At 38.0% G+C, this 18,059-nt stretch overlaps 1 protein-coding gene across 1 annotated transcript; it reads left to right on the top strand.

The window, feature by feature from the left end:
* Nucleotides 1–624: 624 nt before the first annotated feature.
* Nucleotides 625–5,822, top strand: LOC131346629 (putative C-type lectin domain family 20 member A). The gene is made up of 6 exons (XM_058380169.1): nucleotides 625–713; nucleotides 1,740–1,801; nucleotides 1,960–2,331; nucleotides 2,848–3,177; nucleotides 3,282–3,373; nucleotides 3,565–5,822. The coding sequence occupies exons 2-6, from the start codon at nucleotides 1,765–1,767 to the stop codon at nucleotides 3,703–3,705; spliced, it is 972 nt and encodes a 323-aa protein (XP_058236152.1). The 5' UTR covers nucleotides 625–713; nucleotides 1,740–1,764; the 3' UTR covers nucleotides 3,706–5,822.
* The last annotated feature ends 12,237 nt before the right edge of the window (nucleotides 5,823–18,059 follow it).

Below are 18,059 nucleotides of genomic sequence, written 5' to 3'. Positions count from 1 at the left end.
AGGAGCATTTCAAATCCCATTGGGTGCGTTTTGCAAACAACTCAAAATACCTCACTTCCTGTGGATTAGACTTAATGACATGCAGTGTGAAAGTTGTTCAGTTCAATGAGATCTAAGTGTGGACCAAGTTGTGCATGGATGCGTGTAAGTGTGTATCAGCTATGCAGCAAGATTTTCCAGGGGGTGCGGTAATGAGTGTGTGCCACGCCCAGGGCCGAGCCACAGTGACCTCCTAAAGACTGCAGATTCCAACCTGTCTGCTGATTTTCATGAGTTTTTAAGCATATTAAGACCCCCAAAAGGGCCTGGATGATTGAAGAAAAAAGAAAATATTAAAATAAATGAATAAATAAATAATAATCCTTAGAAGAACAAGAGGGCACTCCACACTGCTAGTGCTTGGGCCCTAATAAATGCTGTAAAATGAGGAGGAAGTGTAACAGTGTTGGTGTCAGTCTGATGGCTTATGGAGAAAAAAATTATTACACAGTCTGACTGTGAAATATGTTCAATGATGGAGACTCGAGCGCAAGTCCAACCACAGCATCAGAAGTTAAATGACATGTAAACATGCACAAGTAGTTTGCATAAGATTTACAGATTTAAGTAAAATAGACTGCAGCAGCCTATCAGACACTAGAAAAGAGCTCTTAGAAGGACAGTGAGATGTATTAGTTCTGCAAGACTGATCATCTACCTTCTTCAGATTTTAGGTAATTTTCAGTTTTCTACTTTAAAGCCTTAGTTTTTCCCCCCTTTGAATTAATAAATGGAATTGTTATAAATAGCATAGATAGATGTGATAATTTCTTGTTTTTAGCATAATTTATGCTTACTGTGAAGAAACATCAAATAATAATTTTAGTGAAATGACTACAAACAATTTGCGCAATGTTTATTTAACTAAAATTAACTTAGCCCAAAGCTGTATATTTCATGATTCAATATTCAAGATTCAAATGAGAAAATTTTATTGTCATTGTGTTAGTTGAAATTCTGATGGTGGCATCCTGAGCCAGTGCCATCAAAATGTTAAAATTTTAATGTTATAAAATGATTAAAAAACAATACATAAACAATAAGTACCATGTTTACAATGCACAGTACAATTAAGGGTGTCTCACATTTTTGTGCCTGATTCTGCTGACACTCCAGGCTCTCCACAATGCTGTTTAGGATAAGCACTACAGAAAATAGATGGATGTATGAATTTGTCTTTGAACTTCCTCTGTAGTCTGGGGTTGTGGCCATAATGTTACTGCCTTGATTTATCTCTCTGTCCCCTGTTCATCCAAAATAAACACTAGGAATTTCTTTTTCTTCATTCCTAAACCTGAATTCCACTTACAGGAGGTGTTTTTTTTTTTTTTTTAACTTTCCAGAGACTGTTGTGTGTGTGAAAATCCCAGCATAAGATGTGTGGTTTCTGAAAAGCTCAAATGAGCCCATCTGATTCCAACAACCACATCACAGTTAAAGTCACAGAGATCAGACTTTTTCTCCATTTTATGTTCTGTGCTGCTGCTACATGATTGGCTGATTAGATAATTAAATTTGAATAGATTAGATTAATGAGTGAATATACTGTCCTTTACTGTTTATGTGAAGTGTATGCTGTGAAAAAGGTCCATTAAAATGTGTTTAATTTCAAATGTGTTCTTGTGTATTAACATGGTACGTATTTCTATGTGTTAATGGAGGAACTCAATTAGATTATAATTCCAACTCTTATATCACAGTGAGATCTCCTGCAACACATCAGTGATGAAGCAATATATTCTTGTGCTCCTACTATTCACAGGTGAGAGAAAATAAATCACATTATACAAAATACCATCACATATGTGTGCACAAATTGTAATTGTTTAATTTGTTCTACCCAAGTACAAATAATGAAAAATAAATCCACACTAAAAAGCAGAAATTACACAAGCTAAATAAACTCCTCCTCCTCCACAGGAGTCCTTCCCCTTGTCCTGTCTTTCTCTCGTACATACTATCTGATCCAGGAGAGGAAAACTTGGGACAACGCTAAGGCTTACTGCCGAGCCACATATACTGACCTGGCTATCATCAAAAGTAATGAAGAGATGGCCAATCTTCAGAATGTAGCACAGACACAACAATTCAGTTCCAATGCTTGGATTGGAATGTACACTAACATCAACAAGTGGCAATGGTCCATGGGCAATGAACCACTGGGAAGTTTTACATCTTGGATAACCGGGGAGCCTGAAAACATGATGGGAAATGAACGTTGTGTCTTTACTCAACAGTGTCTCTGGCATGATGCACCATGTGCATGGAGAGTACCATTTGTGTGCTTTGATGGTGAGGAAGAACATTTTATTCTATATAAATTATTTCAAGAATATTACTACTAATAATATCTTAATAAAATAATAATCTTTATTTAGATAGGTGTTTTAATTTTGAGCTCAAAATTTCAGTGATTTATATATAAAAATGTGACAGGCTTGGAAAGTTGGGTCGGGAATGAGGCCACAGGAGTGAGGCTTTGGGCTTCGGATAGAAAAATGCTCCATTCTTTTTTTTTTTTTCTTAAGAAATTTTAGCCAAATAATACGGCACATACAGAATTTCAGCTGTCATTGTTCTGTTCAAGATTGCTGGACCTGGCTTGGTTTGGAAAGCCTCAGAAATACACATTTTTAAAAAAATAGAGTTCATTATTTAATTTATATTATTTTTTTTTACATTTTACAGTACCAGATACAATTTAGGGAAAACAATACTTTTATATAGTCACAGAGCAGTCCATGTCCAATAACCTGTTCCATTCATGTCTATAATTATTACTGAGTTACTGTTTGTGGATTCTCACAGACAGGAAGACTGGATCTGACAGCTACATTCTTATCACACAGCGTATGACTTGGTATGATGCTCAGAGCTACTGTAGGCAGCATCACACAGACCTGGCCAGTGCGAGAAATGCAACAGAAAACTCAATCATAGGGAGTAAGAACGATTTGAGTTGGATTGGCCTCATGAGAGACCCCTGGTTTTGGACAGACCAGACGACTGATGTGTCCATCATTACGTGGTCGCGTGGAACCATTGAGGATTACTTGATGAATAAAAGTTGTGTCTATTTAAATGGTGGTCAGGCTGATGTAGAACAGTGCTCAAACATACTGCCTTTCTTCTGTTACTGTGAGTTGAAATTAAATTCAGTCTCATATTTAGACTAAATTAAATTGATTCTTGAATTTTTTTTTTACATTTATTTCTATGTACATCTGCGTTTCTACCTCCAGTGTTCCCAGAACAGCATAAGACCATAAAAATGAAGGTCAAGTCCAGTCAGGATGTGAATGATCCTGCAATGATGGCAGCCATCGAGGAGAAGGTGGGTTTCATCTTCACTCATTGTACAGTCACCTCCTCATTACTGCAGCCAGACCTCGAGCCTTCATCAAACTGTGACATGAACAGACTGTAGTGTAATCATAATACATCTCATGTAGCATTTTTACAAATCTCACAAGAGATTCTCTATCCTGTATGATTCAGTAACTAAAGTCATGTTCTGTTCTTCAGCTCAAGCAGAAACTGAAGGATTATGGAATGAATGAGAACATCATTGTGAAGTGGAGAAAGCAACCAGATGGAGTGGTGTTTCACAAGGAGGAGGAAAATATTACTGCAGTGACTAAAACTAGGGAGACTTGTGATCTCTAAATCTCAAATAATGTATAATTTGCAATAATCACTTTTAGTTTGAGGACACAGAGTGTGTGTAATATTTTAGCATTCTTAAGTAGTACTTTAACAGACCCAGAGTTAACAATTTCACTGAGGATGATGTTGGAATTCTTCTTTAGTTAAAACTAAAAGCAGCTGGAATCCAAAATACTGAAACTAGTAACAGCTTATCAGCAGACGAGCCAGTTCACCAAACTAAGAGCCAAGCTGACATTTCAAACAGTTTAGCTATTCCAGCTTTTACATTTGATTTGTTTGGGTTTGGGGTGTTTAGATTATGATTGAAGACTTTAATAGTAATTGCTAAATGAATCAAATAACTTTAGTTAGAATACATAATATGGAACAGGAATCTTCTGTGTAATTGCTCTGTCATGTATATATTAGCATATAACCACATGCTAAATCTATGTATATGTATCAGTGTAGGATTTTTTTAAACATTCAACTAATTAACTGTTTCATCTTTCTTTGTTAAGCTTTATATTTAAATCAGACAAGAAACGTCATGTTCTATTATAATACATACACTACTTGTTACGGGGGGATCTTCGGTACGTTAGGAAGGGGGAAGTACCGGGTCAGCCCCGTCCTCTACGAGGATGCTGAGGGGAGAGCGGACTGGTGCCCGGGGCAGATAGGGAAAGTGTGCGACTGAAGCAATGTATAGTAGAATTGTTGAGTGTATCAGTTATGAAGGATGGGAGAATAATATAATGGGATAATGAGGGTTTTAATAGAGTGCAGATGAAAAGTAGAGTGGAGTGCTTGGAAGGAACATCCAGAGCGGGGTTCGAACCGCGGAGGTTGCGATCTCTAGACACGGTACCGCTTCACCAAGCGAAGACGTAAGAGTCATTTGGGGAAATGCGCAGGAGAGGATCAGGAAGCTGCACCGCTACGCTGCTGAGCCTCTCGTGCCCCGCCCACTTTCGAGATTACCTCTCGAGGCGCTGAGCGCTCCGATACGAGTCACCGTATTCTGAGTTTAGTGAAAACTTTGTTAAACTGCTTTTCGTAATATTACCTCTCAGAGCGCCTAGAGCTCTGATACAAATACCGAGAAGAGAATAAGGGATGCCTTTAGTGATCCTAGACCTCTAGATAGTACCTCTCACCGCGCATTGCGCTTCGATACAGAATCCCACCCTAATTCTAGCACAGACTGTGTCCGCACGCGGAGTGAAGGAGTTCTGTGGTTTAAGCAGCAACGCATGCAGGTGCCACGAGTTGCGCTAATTGCGGGCACGTGAGCCGGCGGCTATAAGAGAGCGTGCTGGTGGCCGCGGGTTTGCCTGAGAAGGCACTGGCGACGTTACAGTATGTATACAGAAAAAAGGTATAAGTTTCATTATTATCTATAGGTAAACAAAAGACATCAGCAGAAACAGACGTGGTGGTTGACATGTTCACTGGCAGTTTTGTGAGTTTACTACGTAAAGGCCTATCTAAGATACGGAAGATGGAACTGTCACTGTGACTGTTCAGCACATGTTCTCAAAACATAACAGAAAGAATTTCTAGGACAAAACAAAGGATATCACGGTAATTAGATGAGGTCATAAACAAATGGCGACAAACACTCAGCCAAGGGCCAGAGTCAGCCCAGGACAGAGCGTGCCGAGATATACTCAGAATATATCAACGCCTTCTTAGGTCCCAATGGGACCTGTGCATGCTCTTAAGGAGCATCAAAGACAGCCTCACTGACAACTGGGCCATCCCACAGGCCCAACCTCAAACAGTCACCCTTTAATGCCGCGCATGCCAGAGGTCAGAGGGTGGTCATGTCCAGTAAGAAGCAAGACCTACTTTGTAGTATTGAGTGGAACTGCTACATATGGGTTGTTGTCTAGGGTGTGTACGGATTGCCTACACTACAGAAATGTACTGAAAAATACATGCTAACAACAGAGAGGCGAAATGATGATCACAGTGACTGGTACGATGGGATACAAAATCCAATAGCATTATGCATTATGAACGTTGGACAATTTGCGAGCAATTTCTAAACAAAATCACAGGCCAAATTTCCCACCACACTGCTGCTGAGGCATAAGTCTACATACACAGGAGCATAAGGCCCCTACTAATATATATGTATATATGTATAATAAACACACATTATACACTAATATAATTATGTGTATAATAAACATTTTCTAAGCAATGGTCTAGTCTATAAGGATCACAGTGTGAGCAAGTTTAAGAATGACCAAAGAATCTAGAAAACCAGTGTCTAGGCACGTTAACATTCCTAGTCTTAGTCGGATTATCGGACAGGTGTAAAAGCTAATACATAAGTTTCCTATATGTGTATGTGAAAAGGTGAGATGAGGTGAGGCCCTCTAAGTGCTGCTTGACTGCTGAGTTTCTCCTTTCTCTGAAGAATCTTGTTAATATGACTAGAGATGAGGCTTTTTCTTGTACTGCATCACCTGGGAGAAAAACCGTGAGTTGGCTGCTCTATGAGTAGAGGGAGAGAGGCAGAGACATTATCATACGTAATGTTTAATTTTTCAATTAGTGTTTGAGTATAATCGCCGACAATCCCCCCCAGGTTACCTGAAAAGGAAACACCAGGATTACTTTTAATACAAAGGGTTGAAATTGGCCTGCCTATAGTTATCTGAAAGGGAGATAGTTGTGATTTTGAATACAAATACGAATTTCACAAAGAACTTTTACCCTGAATGATAGCTTTAGCACAAATCAAACACGCATTGAGTAGCAATTTGGCAGTTTTAGATACATTTAGAATACATAATTGTTATATTCCTAATTACCCCTCTTCGTGCAGCATGTGAAAAAACATGAAACTGGTGCACGGGAAATGACATGACAGAACAGGGGAGTTTAATGTGGCACTGAGGGCAGTCGAAACGAAACGAAACAGCCTTTATTTGTCACATATACATTACAGCACAGTGTCACAGCGTCCTTGTCTAAGGGCAAACAGTACTCAAAAGATCAAAACAAAAAAGTTCCCTATTTTATAGCCTGTGTTTAGAGAAAAGATATGTCAATATCTAGTTGAGTCAAAATGTGTGTAAACAGAGAAAGTACAGTGGCTGTTTTGTGCTACTTCATCAGCTAGAGATTTACAACGAACCATTTCAGAATCTCCTGGGTCGTGAACCTTGACCTTGATGACAGCTGAACGTTTAGGTAACACGTTTAGGTAACATTTAAAAGATAACATAAAAGTTCAAAAACCAGTGTAGCATGGGTTTACCATTTGCAGCGTTAAAACCACGTGCATGCCAAATCCTACCAAAATTGTGAGCTATACTAAAAGCATATTGCGAATCAGTATAAATAGTCACAACTTGATCTTTAAACAGACAACATGCCCTTGTTAAAGCAACAAGTTCAGCTGCTTGAGCTAAAAGAAGAGGAATAGAGTGAGCCTTGTGTACAACATACAAAGACCATGGCAAAGACCAGACTGAATACCCACATAAGGTGGTATTATCATTGTGTTTAGAACACTAGCCATCTACAAATATGTGTGCCCCAGACAGATCTGCATGCAGAGATGACGATTCTGAAATCTTAGCCAGACAGTCGTGTTCCAACCAGCCATCAGTCACCTGTTCCTCTGAACAAAAGCGCACGAGGTGGTGGAGTAGGACAGCTGGGTTGTTTTGGGCCTTTACGGGTTTGATAGTGAGATTTTGTGTGGCACAAAGGATGGCTTCATAGCCTGAATGACATTGTGCGGTCATATGTTGTGTCTGAATATTATTGAGAATGGTGACTACCCGATGTGGTGCGTGTAGTATAAGTGGGTGTGAAAGAACAACTCTTTCAGCATCTGAGAGCAGATGCAGCAACTGAACACAAACATGCAAGCATACCCTGGACCAAAGGAATGAGACATTTACATAGATTTGCTACTGGATGACAAACACCACCGTGCTCTTGGGCCAAGACTCACGTGGCCATGCCCCAATCACTTTGTGACATAGAGATGAAATGGAATGTTGTAGTTAGGAGACCTAGAGCTGGAGCAGAGCTCATGGATTGTTTAATGTTAACAAAGAGTTTGGCATTTCTTTAGCCCATTCCACAGTATCCAGCATGTCTCTGAGACAGCACTGGTACATGACTTTGTCATAGTGTGAACAGTCTGCTATGTACTGATGTCAGAAATTAATTAGTCCCAGAAAACTGAGGATACCCTTCTGTGTTTTGGGCAGATGGGCCTCCATTATGACTCTCAGGTGATCAGAGAGAGTTTGGCTTGAGAGATGAGAAACCCCAGATACTGCACCAGAGGCTTGCAGAATTAGAGTTTTGAGAGCGAGACCTTAAAACCACACTGGGCCAGGTGTTAAGAGAACAGTGAACCTCTTCCACAGCAGACCCTGAATGCAGAATGTCATCTGCATGTTTCAGTAGAGAACAGTCCTCTGTCAGGGTGAGTGATGACAAGAGAGTGTACCACGAGCCGGTGAATCAATGAACCCTTGAGGTAGGCATGTCCAGGTGTATTGATGTTTGAATGTAAAAGGCAAAGATCAGCAGCATCTGATCACTGACAGGGATACTGAAAAAGGCACTATAGAGATTAATGACAGTAAAATTATCATGATTATTTGGTATGGTGGATAGTATAGATGAAACACCAGACACAGTTGGGCTAATTGGGTTTCACTAGATCATTAAAGTGCCATAAATCTTGTGTAAAACTCAAGGATATTGTTTCCAATATACAGTGGTTTGATGATCTAATGTTAGTGACATACAGTGGTACCTGTACCTGACCTACTTCGTTGGAATGTGTGACCCACAATTTGGATGGAATCTCAGAAAGCTTGATAAACATTGAAAGATAATCACATGCCTTGGATGTGTCAGAGGTAAATATAGCCAAAGAAAACATAGATTAGCTGTAGTGCTATTCAGATATGTTTCAGATATTCATCCCAGCAAAACAGTTGTTGGTCAAATATGTTTTTCAGGGGCTCATTGCAACAATAAGAGAGCACTTTTTCAACAACGTACGGTCACTGTACCTCATGTGAGGTCATACTGGGATGATTTTGTTTACAATATTCTGTGGGAAAAAAGTCTGGAGTTTACCTTATAAATATAATTTAATTAACAAGATGAGAGGAGTCTCATTTAAATTATTATATAAATATTATCCTGTCAAGTCTTTTATCTGTGAGATTTTAAAAGGAAATTTTGGTGAAATATTCTTGTTTTTATTCAAAGTTTGTTTCCTGGTTTTTGTTTTGCTTTTTAAGACTTTTTTTTGACTACAAGAAAGAGGAGGAGGAGGATAAATATTTTATAATAAATTTAATCTTTATAATTTCTAAGTTTTTGATAGATAGATAGATAGATAGATAGATAGATAGATAGATAGATAGATAGTATACCCCTCTTTCTTGTATTCAAAAATTTAATTATGAGATACTTAAAGTATTAAGTTTTCAAAAAATTCCAAAGCTATTGGAATTTTACATTTATTTGAGTCATATGGGATAAAATCTTATCCTATTTTTTGTTTGTTTGGGTTTTTTTGTTTTTTGTTATCTACTGCTCCTTTTATCCTCCCTGGCTGTGTTGTTTGGGTTGTATGTTATTGTTTTCAGAAAAATTTAAAAAAAGAAAAAGAAAAAAGAATTAAACAAGAAAAAAAAGAAGAAAAAACTATTAGATTAATTTAAACTATTCTTCTCTGCTATATTTATCATTATTTTACCTTTTTTATATAATAAAAGTGATTATAATTTTTACTTAGGTTTCCATCATGAACCACCCCCTCCCCCAAAGTGTTTTCCATAGAAATTTGGTAACTTAATAAACATGTTAGTTCCTGTTGTCAAATACATTATAGCAGCAATAAAAGTGTTTCCATAACCAATCTCTCTTTATCCTCTCTTAATGTTAATAAGACAAAAAGTAATGCAGCTTGTTCCTGAGAAACCACTAAACTCTGTCCTGAAAACTTTCCCTTGTCTTTGATCTTTCCTTTGATCTTTTGCTGAGTTTTGTGGCCATCACTACATGGAAATGTTTAGAACAGGCTTTGAACTTACCAGGTGATTGACATACACAGATGAGTATGAAGAAAAACCCAGTGGAGAATTTGTCTTTGTTTTGGCTTATGCAAAATCTGTACACATGACTTCAGCCCCACTGAGAGAAAACTGCAGCTTGTATTTTATTTGTTTTCACTGCCACCTGCTGGATGACTGCATAATAACTGCATAATAACTGATCCAATAAGCACTTGTGAGAAAAAATGTGAAATTAACACAATAGCCATACAACAGTTATACAAAAGCTGTTTAATCAGTGCTGGAAGTCTACATTTATTCAGTCCTATTGCTGCCATTATCTAAACTAGTCTAACAAATTGTCAAAATGTCAACCAGAAAAGATTTATTTTATTAGGGTATTTTTGTCACATTTTGCAAATAAATTACACGAGTTCCACAAAAATGAAACAAGCTCCACAAAAAACAGTAAGTGATGAACAAATATGATTTAAAGCAGATTTGGTTAATGTGTAAGATAAATTTAGGAATCTTGTCATGCATGCGAAATTAAAACCCTTTAACAAGAGAACTTGAAGTGGAGATGGTGAGCAGCTTTAAATACCTGGGGGTCCACTTCAGCCCTCACCTGGACACTTAACACCACCCAGCTGGTTAAGAAGGCACTACAGCGGTTGTACTTCCTGAAGAGGCTGAGGAAGTTTGGCATGTCACTTGAGATTCTCAACAACTTCTACAGCCGTGTTATTGAGAGTGTCTTGACAAACTACATCACCGTGTGGTATGGCAGCACTACTATGAGGGACCACAAACATTTGCAGAGAGTGGTGAAGACTGCTGAGAAGATCATTAGGGCTCCACTGCCCTCTCTGCAGACCATTTACCACCGCAGAGTGCACAGGAGAGCTGCCTCCATCCTTAAGGACCACACCCCTTACCTACACTCCTACCCTCACGGACAGAGATGCAGGAGTGTGAAATGCAGGATTTCCAGATTAAGGGACTCCTCCTTTCCCTCAGCCATTAGACTTTTAAACAGGTAACTAGAGGACATAGACTAGTTTCATCTATCCCATAGATTAGTTGGACTAAATCGCTCCTTGTCATATTGCACATTTGTTAATGTTACTGCTGCTATTATTATCAAGTAGCTGCATCCCATTGCATATTGTTACTGCTGCTTCAACTATTACCTACAGTTGCATTCAATTTGCACATTGTTAATGTTACTGCTGCTGCTATTATAATCTACAGTTGTATTCGATTTGCATGTTACTGTAATACTGTTTTGCATATAAGTCAATATTGTACACTTGCACATACAGATAACATAGTCTAAATTTCTAAATTTACATAGTCTATATCTCTAATTCTGTGACATCGATTTATTGTACTCGCCTTGGCATTCACTCTGGGCAACAAAGAAAGAATTTCAATGTACAGGGAAACTTGTTTTCCTCACTGTGCACACGACAATATACGCTTTGAATCTTTTGAGTCTTGTATCTCTTGAAGAGGACATTTTATTGTCTGCAGTGAACTTTGTATGCAGTCTGTAAAGTTTGTATTTTTTTTACTGTGTACTAAATAACAATGCAAAATATCCCAGAAAACAGAAAGATAGTTCTTGTCATATGGCAGAAACAAGCACAAATGCAGTTAATAGGAGTTTTATTAAGATACAAGCAAACAAATCCAAAGGGTTAGACAAAGTCGTAATCAACAAACAGGTAAGAGTCTGGCAACTTCACAATAAACTTCCCAATATGAGTGTGAACTGAGCATTCTTATATACTGAGAGTGTGTATATACTGTGACAGTGTAATCGATTCTAGGTGTGTGTAATGGTGAAGGTGAAGCTTAGAGTGTTAATGATGGATGGGTGTTTTAGTCCTCGGTGGCTGTCAAGTTGTAGCTGGACACCGATTCTGGCAGTGACATGACAAAACTGAAGCAAAGACTATCATCCCAAGCTAGCTATGCTATGTAAAACATTTTCTGTTATTAACTATCGGAAATTAGTGAAGTATAATGTACTGTAGAGTAGAATTATGGAGTAGAAACTGAATGATCAGTCTTGCAGCACCAATACGCCTCACTGTCTTTCTCTCTAGTATCTGATAGATCGAGGCGGCTTTTTGTGTTCCGGCTAGTTGTCTTATTCACTACTTGTGCATATTTATCTGCTGTCTAAGTGTGACTACTGAAACTGCAGGGTAGATATTGGAGTAAATCACACACATTCTCACACTATGGACAGTCAAGATGCCGATCAGCCAACACCACATGATTTTGGACTGTGGTCTATAATTTTTTATTATATTTTGTTAATTATTTTGTATATATATCATGTACTATAAATTCAAATTCAAAAAACATACATATCTTTATATTTACAGTATATCATGTTCAGCATGTAATATTCACCACATTTGTACATATTTAAATTAGACCACATATATTCCTATTAATGCACTTCCTGTACATATAACCCCAATAATTGTGAATCTTGATTTTCATAATTTATTGTAAATAGGCCACATATGCGCTTCTAGTTAGATGCTAAATACATTTCATTGTACATGTACATTGCACATAACACTAATAACAATAAAGTTAAATCTAATATAATGGAATCTAATCTAATACTAGACAACAAACTATCCTTCTTCAGGCCCTTGTCATCTCAACATTACAGTATGGTATAGTACTGTGTATATATACACTATATTCTATTATTTTAAGTATATTTAATATGTCTTTTGTTAGGGTTTTTAATGTATAGGTAAAATATCTGCTGTTCTTTTTCAGGTATCCTGTATTTTTTAAACCAGTGATTGTAAATAAAGCCAGTGTGTTTCTATTTGTTACCATCCCATTCCTAGACAAGAGTCTAGTACAGAAGACACCAGATCAGCACTCCATTTGAATATACGCCATGCTGCTGCTGTGTGTCTTCTCCGACTGCACAATCCAAGTCCCTGATTCTTCAAAAGTATGTAAAGTGTATGCAAATGTGTGTGTTTACATAAAGAAATCCAAGATTTGCAGCCAGCATCCCTGGCTGGGGTCAAAACCAGGCCTCAGTAAAGCAATAAGAATACAAGCAAATTACTTCTAAAACACTCAGGTTTACATGTGCAGGATGATGTTAGAAAGTAAATGCTTTTGGATCTGCAAAAACAACTGCATCATTTTATTGATGTAACGACCATGTTCTACCAAGATTTAAGTCACACTCTTTAAGTTGTCACACATTATGGGTGATAGATAATAGTTTTTTTTGTTTTTGTTTTGTGTTGTAATTTCTGTTAAAGAAGCTGTAAGGAACTGCCGAGACAATTCACAGCCAGACCACCCGAGGGGGTGCTGGCAAGTGCATTTTTTTTCCTCGTTGTGTATCATGTGATCATGTCATGAGCATTGTCACCTGTTTTTGTTCCTCCTAATGTGTTACTTTATTTATACCTGTCCTTCTGTATCCATCTTTGTCAGTCATTACTGTATGTTCAGGGTAGTCCCATGTTTATTTTGTATACATTGACGTGACGTTAAGTGTTTTATGTTTAATTAAAATGAGGAATGCTATCCTACATTTTGGTCTGATTGTCTGTGTTTTCCATGAACAGAATGACTGACCATTAGCAGACAAAGCAGGATTGCCCAGATTGTTTATGCTCGGACTGGTGAACACAGAGAAGTTGAGGACATCAAGTAAGAACATCTGTGGGTTGGTTTTGCCCAATGTGTACTTCCCAGTCCCGTTTCCTCTCCTGCTTCTGTTCATGCCAAGGACGCCGCTCCACTTTGGGTTCCATGGAGGATGCCACCCTGCATGTTTGGCAGGGGGCACCACCCTTTTTATCTGAGCTCAGTGGAAGCGTGGCTCCATGTTTGTACCAGCCGAGGACATCAGTCCACTTATGGGTTCCATGGGGGGCGCCGCTCAGCAACCCATACGGAGGATGCTTCCCTCCCTCCTCACCCTTTCTGGATGTCTCTCTGTCACCTGGTTTAGCTGAGGATTTTGTTTGGCAGTGTTGGCCCGGCCATGGAATGCCGGGCCACCAGTCTTCTCTGGAATGAGAAGACTGGTGAAGGTTTGATTAATTGGCCTTGTTTTGCATTCACAGGACCTGGGAAACTGGCATTCATTGAGACAAGCATTTATACCAGAATATTCTTGAGAAATATGAGGCCAGTGCTTAATTTGAGCCGGATCCTGCCGGATCCTGTACTGGAAAATGTCCGATTTTCGTGTTTTACGTTCCGGTATTTATTTTAATCGATCCGGCATTAACTTGTGCCTGGTGACCTGACAGAGAATGTGTGTGTGTGCGCGCATGTATGTATGAGTGAGTGAAACACAGCGAGCAAGGCTGAGTGGGTTTGTGCAGATACACTTAGAGGTACCGTTTAGCTATTGGTCCTCAACATATGTTTTTGACCAATCAGCTTTCTTAAGTTTACAATTACTCTCATTGTTTGGTGATTATTGTTCTGCGCGCAGTGAGCAGCGGATAGAAAGAATGGTTTATTGGTCTACCTAAATAAATATGATATTTTAAAAATGTCAGAGACTGTCAAACATTTTCATTTTTTTAAATCCACGAGAAAAGCTGATGGTGTGCCTGATCAAAAGAGATCCCGAGAAGATGTCCACGACATTGGTGACAGAAACTTCCACTGATCAGATAAATGATACTGAGCACAGTCGTGCTAAATCGCATATGGTAGCAGAAAGCATATGGTAGCAGCATGGGTGACGCTAGGCCATTTTTAGGGGGCTTTAGCCTCCCTAACATTTCTACTCAGCCCTCCTAAAATTCTGCGATTCTCCATAAACTCTACACAAATTGGTGATCTCCTCAGTCCCCTTTAAATTTCATATGAAAACAGCGGCTCTTCGGCTCCTCCCCGTCTTTCAGCGCGTTCTTCAATCCGCAGACCGGGGCATCACAGAGCGAGGATCAGAGGACGTGTGTGTGAGTGTGTGAGAGAGTGTGTGTGTGTGTGTGTGTGTGAGAGAGAGAGTGTGTGTGTGTGTGTGTGAGAGAGAGAGAGAGAGAGAGAGTGTGTGTGTGTGTGTGTGTGAGAGAGAGAGAGTGTGTGTGAGAGAGTGTGTGTGTGAGATCAGGAAGACTCGTATTTGGCTTATTCAGTACACATCTATGCAATAAGTTTACCATCCTACCCTGTTAATCAAACATTTATTTTATTTATTTATTTATTTTTACTATTATACCCTCATTGGGGGCTGAACCCCCCTTAAATGAAAATCCTAGAATCGCCCCTGGGTAGCAGAAAGCCAGAAGAGCCAGTCAGTACACAATTATACAGAGTTGTTAATGCACAGGCTGAACAGATTGAAACGACTTCTACAGACTTCCGAACAGCTTACAAAGAGGCAAAACGCAATAGACCTGCCCCTGGATTCGAGCATGAAATAGATTGCCAAGAGTTAATTGGCTTCGACTTGTAAACATCTAAATAGTTAAAGGAGAAAACAATTGGAATTGGAATGTCGAAGTCAAAGTCCAGACATCAACCAAAAATGAGATGCTGTGGGTGGATCTTTAACAGAGCTGTATATGAACAAATGCCCTTTTTAAATATCAATGAACTGGAGCAATGTTGGAAAGGAAGAGTGGGCCAAGATTTCTCTAAAATGATGTAAAAGACTAATAAACTACTACAGAACACATTTACATCAAATTATTGTTGCCTAAGGTGGTTGTACATGTTAATTGCATAGGGTGTACTTTTTCCCATCTGATGTCTGAAATTTTGATATCTGTTGAGTTGTTATCATGGTGTTATCTGTTTTTTTATAGAAATTTATGAGGACCACAGAATTCTTATTTGGGCCATAATAAGTAAACAACAAAAACAGAAATGAAGGTGGGTGAAACCTTCCCATGACTATATATAATACAAGCAATTCACATTTTCCAATTCTAATGCAGGGTTATAGAGATGGAAAGAGTATATAAACAGTGTATAAAGTCACTACTGACAAGTGATGGAATGCAAATTTGGGATTGTTTGCTAATCTGATCAGTAATTTGCCTAGGACATGCTGAATTGTGGTGCTCCATGTCTTAGATCAAGTCTGACACATCAGGGTAGTTTTCAGCATTAGGATTTTAAAAAATCAGTGAAATACTGATCCTTGAAACATTTCTGATTCCTCTTCTGGTCAGTAGCCTGTTCATTACACATTATCATGAGGACGATCTAGGCAGATGGGGAAAATTGTTGAAGTCCTTTAATATATATATATATATATATATAAAAATTCCTAACCTTAAAATACCATTATCCAATACCTGTCCATAAGAATTCATTATTTAAAATAATGTCCTACCAGATTGGATCTGTATGTATTTGGATAAATGTACAGAAACATTTTTGTATGTTTTCATTAGATGCTCTAATTTCTAAAATCTATTTTCTAAAAGTATGTATTTATTGTTCAGAAAGATGGACATGGCAAATGTGAACATCTACTACTCCTGTCCTCTGCTCTTGGTTCAGTTCTGATTTCTACAAAGCTTTGTAAAAGGTTTGTCTGAGGCTGACTTGGTCAGCCAAGTGACGGAAAAAGGACTGTTTCATCCATGCACTTCCTTATAATCTCTGGAGGGAGGTCAGCAGCAACATCCCTGAGTACCACTGAACAGTTAATTAACCTTTACCCCAGACATCTAATTATCAGTATTAACTAAAATAAATACTACTCTCTGTAATTGGATACTAAACATAAACTTCACTCATTGGTTTTAGTTGCAGCCCCCAGTAAACTTCCTATCTGCCTGGGATGGATACATAGCAATTTCCATCTGCTTTCAATGTCAGTAATCCTGTTTAGGGTAGGTAAATATGCACAAGTAGTTTGCATAAGACATCTTCCCTGATGGAACACAAATAGCCTTCAAAGTCTATAAGACACTAGAAAGAACTTTCAGAAGGATAGTTAGGTATGTTCCTGCTGCAAGACTAATCATCTACCTCCTTCATTTTTCAGGTACTTTATACAATATTCTACTCTGATTTAGTTATTTCCATACAGTTAATAAGGGGAGCTGTTTTATATAGCATGCCTAGCTTGGCATACTTTTTAATATATTCTTGCTTTTATAGTATGTTTATAGTGAAATAAATCAATGCTAGAGCATTGTACTTATTTTTTTATTAGAGCAATGTAGTTATTGTAAGCTGTGATTTTTTTGGAGAACTATTTCTGTTGTTGCAGTGAAATATTATTCTTAATATACAATATTAATAATTCCATTATTAATAGAACTGTTATCTGAACAGATACGATTACCTCTGCTTACCTCTAGGACTGTGACTAAAGTCAAATCACAGCCACCTTAGTTGAGTAATTGAGATGAAAGTAAGTTGCTTTGGATGAGGGTGTCTGTCAAATGTCGTAAGAGTCTTGTTTGTGCAATATACAGTCTAGGTTTGTGTAAATAAAATAGTGCCTGTTCTCTCTAAGCAGAAACACTCCTCTAAAATTCCACTGTAATTCCGCTTTTCTCTCTGGCTGCTAAAGAAGGTCTAGAAGCCTTCAGTTTATCCTGGCTCTATCCATGTAGAGTAACAGTATTTTTCTAAATTCATGCACATCATAAAATATCTCCTAGGTCCACTGTCAATCACAAGACAACTTAAACAACTCTTTTTCCAATACTCTTCATTATACAACAAATCTGGAATAGCAGCAAACAGTAACAATAACTGAAATAATTACACACTTTTACTGATATTAAAAAATAAATATTTTTTAACCAACAAACCTTTTCCAACTGTAATTTTGTATACAAAGTGGAAAAAATACTCAAACTTATTATTGTTGTTGTTGTTGTTGTTGTTGTTGTTGTTATTGTTAATAATAATAATAATAATAATAAGTGCTAAATTAGGTCTTGTAAATGTACCATATACTGCAACCCATAATACTGTGTTCCAGTAACATCTATTTGTTTCTGCCACTTGACTGAGGTTCTCATTAAATATTACTACAAATGTGCCATTAAATCATTATGCATTAAATCATAACTAGTTCCATCTTTGGGTCTGCATGAGAGGTGGTGTCCTCTAGCTAGAACAAAGTTCAGAGGCTGATGATGATAACCCATGATAGCCCAACCACACAACCCTATGCAAGAGTGGCCAGAGATGGTGCTAAAGACTGTTTTCTATCACCTCACTGACGAGGATGACGTTGTAGGCACTGAACCAATACAGATTAGTGAATATAAATGCATTTCTGAGTTTTTCCAGAACAGACAGAACCAGTAACATGCT

Source organism: Hemibagrus wyckioides, linkage group LG03 (assembly GCF_019097595.1).
Source record: "Hemibagrus wyckioides isolate EC202008001 linkage group LG03, SWU_Hwy_1.0, whole genome shotgun sequence".
Taxonomy (NCBI): Eukaryota; Metazoa; Chordata; class Actinopteri; order Siluriformes; family Bagridae; genus Hemibagrus; species Hemibagrus wyckioides.
The sequence above is the reverse complement of the archived record's forward strand: the minus strand, read 5'-3'. Positions and strand labels throughout refer to the sequence as shown.

Bases quoted from the DNA above. Each gene is read 5' to 3' on its own strand.
- LOC131346629 (XM_058380169.1), top strand. From the start codon at position 1,765: ATGAAGCAATATATTCTTGTGCTCCTACTATTCACAG. The intron at 3,178-3,281 runs GTGAGTTGAAAT...TTCTACCTCCAG, and splicing joins ACTGCCTTTCTTCTGTTACT to TGTTCCCAGAACAGCATAAG. The intron at 3,374-3,564 runs GTGGGTTTCATC...TCTGTTCTTCAG, and splicing joins TGGCAGCCATCGAGGAGAAG to CTCAAGCAGAAACTGAAGGA.